General features: G+C 36.8%; 1 protein-coding gene across 3 annotated transcripts; it reads left to right on the top strand.

The window, feature by feature from the left end:
- Positions 1–677: 677 nt before the first annotated feature.
- Positions 678–6,873, top strand: LOC127787143 (nuclear transport factor 2). 3 transcript variants are annotated; one of them, XM_052315034.1, is made up of 9 exons: positions 678–1,055; positions 1,173–1,307; positions 2,882–3,191; positions 3,304–3,593; positions 4,100–4,271; positions 4,990–5,111; positions 5,191–5,256; positions 6,007–6,082; positions 6,377–6,873. In XM_052315034.1, the coding sequence occupies exons 1-9, from the start codon at positions 1,017–1,019 to the stop codon at positions 6,499–6,501; spliced, it is 1,335 nt and encodes a 444-aa protein (XP_052170994.1). In that variant the 5' UTR covers positions 678–1,016; the 3' UTR covers positions 6,502–6,873. The 3 variants fall into 3 exon arrangements, with proteins under 3 accessions (XP_052170994.1, XP_052170993.1, XP_052170995.1); XM_052315033.1 differs by having other exon boundaries at positions 679–1,055; positions 6,007–6,088; XM_052315035.1 differs by lacking the exon at positions 678–1,055 and adding an exon at positions 1,413–1,697 and having other exon boundaries at positions 1,176–1,307; positions 6,007–6,088.
- Positions 6,874–8,309: the final 1,436 nt, after the last annotated feature.

The following is an 8,309-nucleotide window of genomic DNA, read 5'->3' as shown; positions in this document are numbered from 1 at the left end:
TTTGATTTGAATCGAACGTTACTTATTTATTTTGGTTTAATTAAAATGTTTCATGTATGATATTTAATAATATTTATATAATATAAAAAATTATTTACAACACAGAATTTTTAAAAATATTATTTAGATATCTGTTGTGACATTTTTAGCCATTATATATTTGTAGATTTTTTTTTTTTGTGACAGGAAAAATTGAGGGGTCTTCGTCACCCCTCAGTTCATAAATTTGCAGTATTCAACTTCCCTATGACTAATTGAGCTATCTTAAAGGATTACAAAAATATTATTTAGATACTTAAATTTAATATTTATGATAATATTTTATACCAATGTTTTATATTAATGCGAAATGGATAAGAGTATCGATATGGAGTGTTGCTATATATGTTACGCTCAGTGTCTAAATAATATTTTAATATACATATGTATTATATTAATATCATAAAAAAATATGACCGTTAAAACGTGGAAATTACAATTTTTTTTCTTCAACGTCGCAGTGGCGCGTCTTACGTGGTGCGCGCACGCTATGGCGATATCATCAATCAGCGCATGATGGACGGCCATGATCATCTGTGAGTGGCTCAATCAGGCCCCGCATTCAACGGTCAGGATTCTCTTAGGGGTATTTTTACGATGAAGCCTCCTCCACTTTAAAAAAGAAGCCAATTACTAGTGAGCCTTCTCTTCTCTCTCCTCTCTCTCACTCACTCTCTCTCTCCTCTCTCTGTGTACACGGTAGAGATCCAGGTCTGTCTTCATCTTCTCTTAGAAGAAGAATACAGGATAAGGACGGAGACTTCGTTTTGAGTTTGATGATGATGTTTCTGTACGAAGATGTATAGAATAGAATACAGTTAGTTTAATCCATTTGTGAAGCCAGGGCATCTGAGACCCCTAGGGTTTTGTTTGTTTGGTTCGGTGGCGATCTGAGATCCGTTCGTTGTTCCGAGAGGACAGCGGATTTGACGATCCGGGTTTTGGTTTTTCGTTGCGTGCCCTGCTGGAGAGCGCCAATGGCGAGCGGGTTCGCGGCTCCCGTTACTGCAGTTCAGGTGGGTCGATTTTGTTGAAGCTTCATGATTGTTGATTGATTGAGTGCGGTGTTTTCTTTAGTATTTTGATGATTCTTCTTCTTTTTTTTTTTTTTTGATTGTGTTTTTGGTTTTCAGGTTGGTTCGTACTTCGTTGGACAGTACTATCAGGTTCTTCAACGGCAACCGGATTTGGCACATCGCTTCTACACTGACGCAAGCTCGATGATGCTGGTTGATGGGGATTCAAGTGAGTCTGCTTCGGGAATGTTGGTAATAATCGTATACTGGATTTATCTCACCCGCTAATTCAAATGAACGCCCCATTGCTATTCACTTTTGATGTTGTTATTATTTGATTTGTTTTGACATGTTCAGATCCTGTGGTATGTGTTTCTGTATTCTGTCTGATTTTTGTTGTCAAAGGAACATGCCAGTGCTAGACCTTGCCTAATCGAGTTAAGGAAACAAGGGCTGTGAGGGGCTCTCCGGTTTTCTTGTTTCCTAATGAGTATAGCAATGGGTTCCAAGAAAGGATGCAGCCGCGTAGCTGAGATCAGGACCTTTGACATTCTTATTCAACAATTTGTTATTGGAAATTCGATGAGTGTCTGTTCTTTGTTCAAATCTGAATTTTCACAGTTTCATGTTATTGTTTGTGAAGTAAGCAACATCCCTTATGATCTAGAAATCCTATTTGATTTATTAATGTGAATGTATATATTGTGGAGAGTCTAGTGATGAATATTATGCACCATAAGTTGCTATTTTTATTTGCTTTTCCAAAAAGGCAGTGTTGCATTCTTGCTTGTGGTATCTGTTGGCATACAAAAATATGGGTAAATTAACATGTTCTAATAATTTAATTTAGTGGTAGATGATTCTTGAACATGTATCATTTTTGCAAAGACTTCAGACGTGCTTTGTTTGGAAGCCAATCCAGTATTACCCCCTGAGGGTGCTATACCTCATCAAGTTTAAATTTATACCCGGATTCCCAAATGTTTTTATTTATTTATTAAGGGGGCGTTTATTAATCAAGATATGAGATGAAAAAGTCAAGATATGGGATGCATTCCGGACTTCTATCATTTCCAACATGTTTGTTAAGCTTATCTGACCATTTTTGGAAAAATCATTAATAACCTCTTATCTTGATCTTTCAAGATATGCTTATATCTCTCCCCCTCAAGATAAGTATATTTTGGTCTTTATAGATAAGAAAAAAATAACATTTGTATCATCTAGTGCATTTTAAAAAATTTAACAAACAGCCTGATAAAAATTTTGGAATGCTTCCCAACTTCATCTTAACAATTCCATATCTTGGTCTGAAAATCATTTCGAACTTATCTTGATACTCCCTTATTTTACTCATTTTAACAAACGCTACCTAAATGGGAAAATTGTAAAATTGTATCCAAAATGGTGAACTTGGCAATCCAAAGTGTGGTCTTAAATTTTATTCTTTCCTATGGCTCTTTTATGAGGAAAAGTAACCAGTTTTTACGAGTTGAAGTCAAAGCTAGGGTTTTTGAAATTTAATTTCAAGAAATAATTTAGTACACTTAGTGCTTTATTAAATGTGTAATTTTTAAGTTACATTGTTTACAATAACAGTACGTTCTAATTGTGTAAGATTCATGAATCTTATCTTTCCACATTTATGAAAATTTGGCATATCTCATCCTTGTTATTTCTTATGCTTGAAGGGATCACCTTCTTGTATAGTTGAATTCTATTCCCTATATTTCCAGGAACTATATGCATTTGGCTTGTTTGATTCAACTTTCATTTGTGGCTTTTGTGTGATCCATGGAATAAAACATTCTTTTTATATTCTGCAGCAAATTCATGCACTTGTCATGTCACTGAATTTTACGGGAATTGAGGTCAAGACAATAAACTCTCTCGAATCTTGGAATGGAGGTGTTCTTGTGGTGGTTTCAGGTTCTGTTCGAGCCAAGGATTTTAGTGGCAGCAGGAAGTTTTTTCAAACGTTTTTGCTTGCACCACAGAACAAAGGTTACTTTGTTCTGAATGACATCTTCCACTTTATTAATGAAGATGTGGTCCCTCAGTCCACGGGATCTATATTTTCTGAAAGCAAGATTGAGCTCCAGATTGCTTCCTCAAGTCCTCTTCCAGAGCCACCAGGTATTATCACTTAATCTGGATTTTAAAAATTCAATATTTGCTAACACACACGCACGCATATACACACTTTTGGAATTTCATTTATGTGGGGCTAACACATACGGTTTACCAGTGACTGAGTATGGGTTTGGAGAAGAGGCCAGTGAGTATGTGAACTCAGTTCATATTGAAGGGGATGATCAACTTGATGAGTATGGTCTTGAAGAGCAGGATCAGCAGCAGTATCAAAATGAGCTAGAGCAACCACAAGGTTCTGCTCCTGAAACTGTTACTGTATTGGAGGAAACTCCTGAAGAAGAAGTTCCTCCTTTGCTTCAAAATGTGCCAGAAGTTGTGCCAGAACCTGTTCAGTCTGTTGAGGAACCTGTTGGAGAGCCTGAAAAATTAACATATGCTTCAATAGTATGTTGCTACTCCATACTCTGTATATCCTCTCTGCACTTTGCTTTTCTTCAATCTCTGAGCCTTCTATGCTACTGTGTCTCCACGCTAGAGTTGAATAAGATTTTTAATGTCAAATAAGGTACATTATGGATACAGGTAATACTTTGAACCTCTTTGTTTGTGCAACCTATGCAGTTAAAATAACATTCCACCCCTACTCATGCGTGCAATCTTTCTTGCTATTGGTGGTTATGATTACCTATTCTGATGTGTGTTTATACATTACAACAAGATATCTATTCTGATTATAAATTTGGGGTTTTTTTGGCTAATCCATAGATTTGTGTTTTGAACATGTTCAGTGTGGGAATTTTTTAGAGTGGAACTATCAAATTGGGAGATTTTTCTAGTGTTTAGATTGTTTTATTCATTGCTTACTGATTTAAAAGAATTTATTCTATGCCTTGACATTGGTTTAATATTTTTTGTTTTTCGTGTGGTTTCTTTTTTTGACAATTCAAAAGTTACGAGTTCCTAAAGGGCAATCTGTTCCCTCTGTTTCTTCTCGGCCATCTTTTCCGAAGAATGCCCCACTTGCTTCTGAATGGCATCAGCCACAGCCAGTTGCACAACGTACCAATTTGCCCGAGCCTAGTTATGAGGCAGTTGATGAAAATCCATCACTTGAAGAAGAAGGTGATTTTTTCTCTTCTTTTTTGTTTCATTTATATATTTTTTTCATTGTTTGTCTTCTGAGTTTTACGAAATTTGACAATAATATCTTTTTATCCTACTCTGCTCAAATGTTTGTGACTAACAAAGTAAGGCACAATTGTAGCTATGACTCATACAAGATATGTTTAATCTATTGTGGTAGTGCTACTTTAGTACAACATCTTATTGCCGGACAAATTGAATCTGAATTTGGAGCTTATTTTTGAATGTTGGTTGAGACTCAATATGAGGAGTATGACATTGGTAAAGCTGATCCTAGTAGCAAGTTCTTTCATTGAAATATTAAACTTCAAGTTCCATCTGCCTTTATCTGTGATTTTGGGAAGGAGAAATAACATGAGAAAGAACGAGTGATACTCAAAATTTCAAAATGCTTGGGAAGTTGCCTGGTGGATATTATTCTTTTGCTTTTTTTATGTTGTTTTATGGTTGGGTCAACCATTCAGAGTGCCTGGGAGATCAAGAATGGTTTATGCATGCTATAGATGCCTGTTTGTGGGAAGTCAAGTGTATTGTTCTACTATTTATTGAGGTCTGCAAGTTGGGGTATGTTGGTGACCTGAGATGGTGTTGGGATTGACTTCAAATTCAATTCAATTTATGGTACCATCTGCTTGAGTAATTATCTGGCATGCTATGATTGTTACATCAGCGTGATTGCTGTATTGAACTTTTTCAGGTGAATCCAAATCTGTCTATGTGAGGAACTTGCCTCCTACCATTTCTGCTGCTGATATTGAGCATGAGTTTAAAACCTTTGGGAGAATCACCCCTGATGGCGTGTTCATCAGGAACAGAAAGGTTATTTTCTTTTGTATGCCTCGTAGTCAAAGTCTTTTGTGTAAACTTGAAATGAATATAAATAACAATTGATGTGCAGGACATTGGTGTGTGCTATGCCTTTGTTGAGTTTGAAGATCTTCAGGCTGTTCAAAATGCAATCAAGGTTTGGACCCATTACGATTGTTTTCATTACGTCCTGTTCCAAAGATTTTGATGTTTCAAGTGCGTGTCTTTTTTGTTTCCATGGCATTGATTAGATGGCTTGTCTCTTCTCAAGTTTTGATGATCTATTCTGATTTTCTGTTTTGTTTATGTTTTAGCTTTTATGGATCATGTTACTTCTTTTTGCGGCTTGTCGCATCTCAAGATTATCTGTCAAACTTATGGTTGCTCTTTTTGGGGATAGAGATAGGGAAATCAATTTCTTGCATTCGTTACCTATATTCATTTTTGCGTTTGAAAAAAAGTATCCTTGGTAAAACCATGGGTACACGAGGAGAAAAGCTGTGGAAACCAGTATCATTATCAAGATCTATCTTTACTTTTTTGATGTTAGTGTCCCATATATTTTTCTTCTAAGTAATAGATTTCAAAAATACCAAAGGGGTTGAATTTTATTCAAATGAAGAGATTGAACATGTGGATAATACCCTGTCTTCTAATAGGGATGTCCTGAGTGCATGATGCTCCCTGTTTCTATGGGTTGTGGGGTGGTTTATTGTTGTACATTGCCTCTTACCCTTGCTTAGCAAAGGGGCTGTTTCCGTACCTTGAATCAATTATTTTTACCACTTTTTTGTGTTGAATCATGATACATTTTGATCACCCTATCCGGGATTTAGTTCTGTTTGAAACATTGTTAAGCTGTAAGAGTCAGTTTGTCCCATATGTATTTTTGATTTTCTTTCTGTAGGCATCACCTATACAATTGGCTGGAAGGCAAGTCCATATCGAGGAGAGGAGAGCAAACAGCAGTGGTGCTCCAAGAGGTGGCAGTATGTTTCCATACTTGTTTTATTTTTATTTTTTGTTCAGTTGTTAATGATTAATATAGGACAAATTGATTGCCTGCAATCGGAACTCATCATGTACATGCATAATGCACATTGTGATGCCTAACACCAAATCATAAATCGACCTTGCATCCCTGAGTATTGATTAAACAAATTGTGATGGTTGCGACCTATCTGAGATTATCTATTCACGAAAATGTTAACTCGTGGACCACAATGATGATGGTGCAGTTCTTTTGACATGGTTGTGCTGTGGATTGTGTTGAACAGGAAGGGGGAGGGGCGGCAGAGGAAGTTCCCAATCCGAGGCTCTCAGAGGGCGGTTCTCAGGGCGGAGTTTTGGGAGGGGAGGCAGTCAAGAGGCAAGAGGCAATGGTTTCCGTGGTTCGTACTGAAAATGGGCATATAGTTTACCCCACAAGCCACGGTATAGAATTTTAGACTGAGGCAGATGATGGGTCAGGAACATGGTCTTTAAGGGCCAGAGTTGCCTTTGTATGGTTTTGCGGAAACATGTAGTTTTGGTTTGGGTCGTGTAGTGTGGATTTTTTTTTTTTGCATGAATGTCTGAGACACATTTGTTTCCAATTTTTCTGTCCTTTTTTGTGTTGGCCCCTTGGTTGTCTTTTATCATGCAATTCAAGGGGGGATTTTGAGCTGGGCGGCTAGCTAGGCTAGCTAGCTAGTGAATGCCCTTGTAAACGCTGGTTTTATCAATGGCTGGCTGGCTGGCTACATGCAACTCTTTCGTTCTTTCTTGTTTTCTATATTAGCATCTTCCCCATGCCATGTGGTGTTGGATGTTTTTTGTGATTCAGCTTCAGCTTCAGCAGCAGCACATCCCCCTTAATCAGATGTTTACTTAGAGTCGGATGTTTTGTGTAATTGGATCTAAGCAATTCCCATCATCCTTCTGCTAGCAAATGTATTATTTGTATGTTACGTGGAATCTTAATGAATTGGATGGATATATTCTGTCTTTTATTTGTATTATTATAACTTGTATAGTTGTATTCGTATTTGGTTTTTTATTTAGTATGTCAATCAATTTAAGTCATGTATCAATCCTCGGTGAGATGCCAAACCTTCTCTGCTGACAATATGGTTCTTCCATCCTCCCCAAGGACCGACCACCTCATGGTAATAGTATCCAAGTTGAAAGAGATAAATTGAACAAGTATTGTCGTCCCTGTTGGGATGGGATGCGTCCGGTTTGCAGCAGCAGTTCGGGTGACCTATCGGGGAGCTAACCTTATTTACTCGTCGGGGAATTCTTGGAGCAGTGTACAAGTTACAAGATAAGATAAGTTGATATTAAATTTTACAAGATAAGTTGATATTAAATTTGACGAAATAAGTTGAACGCTCCGTTTGGCAAAGAGGTTTGACCACTTATAAGTTGTATATATAATTTATAAACTGTTGAGAAAAGTTGGTGAGGTGTTTGGGTACATTATATCAATGTTTAAGCTAACTAGCTTAAACGTTATAGCAGTACTATTTTGCAAAAGCTATTGGAGAATAACTTTTGCAAAAAATTGCTCATTTATAAACTGAGTTGATTAAGTAATTTACCATCTTATCCTTATTATTTTTCCTAATTTTCAGCTTTGCCTTTCATCTTCAATCTTTGCCTTTCCCTTTTTCTTCTTCAACTCTTTTGGCCATCACCGTCGCCCTCACCAGCTGCTTCCTGGCAGCCGTCGTCTGCATCGACAACATCGACCGCTGTTCCCATCACGTCGTTGGTTGTCCGTTGCCCCCATCGCGTCGTCGACTGTCCATCGCCCTCAAGTTGTAATAGTCTTTCAAACTAAACATATAATTATTAACTAGTAGTTTAAAATATATTTATTCAAACACATTATCAGTTTAAACGCTATTTAATTTAAGACCAGTTTGGCTAGACGATTTGACTGCTTATAAGTTGGTATTTAACTTTTAAGCTATTTAACTTATTTGATTAAAATATTTGACAAATTATAAGAGCATTTAAGTTGTCTAGCTTAAACGCTCTTACACCAGAGTTTTGCAAAAGCTAGTTGGAGATAGCTTATGCAAAAAATTGCTATAAAATAAACTGTGTTGACCAATAAATTTACTATATTACTCTCATATATTTTGCTAATTTCTAGCCATACCTTTCTTCTTCATCTTCTTCAACCTCTGCATCTCTACTTCCAATTGCCAGTTACCCCAGCCT

The sequence above is a fragment of the Diospyros lotus genome, chromosome 12 (genome assembly GCF_014633365.1).
Source record: "Diospyros lotus cultivar Yz01 chromosome 12, ASM1463336v1, whole genome shotgun sequence".
NCBI lineage: Eukaryota > Viridiplantae > Streptophyta > Magnoliopsida > Ericales > Ebenaceae > Diospyros > Diospyros lotus.
The sequence above is the reverse complement of the archived record's forward strand: the minus strand, read 5'-3'. Positions and strand labels throughout refer to the sequence as shown.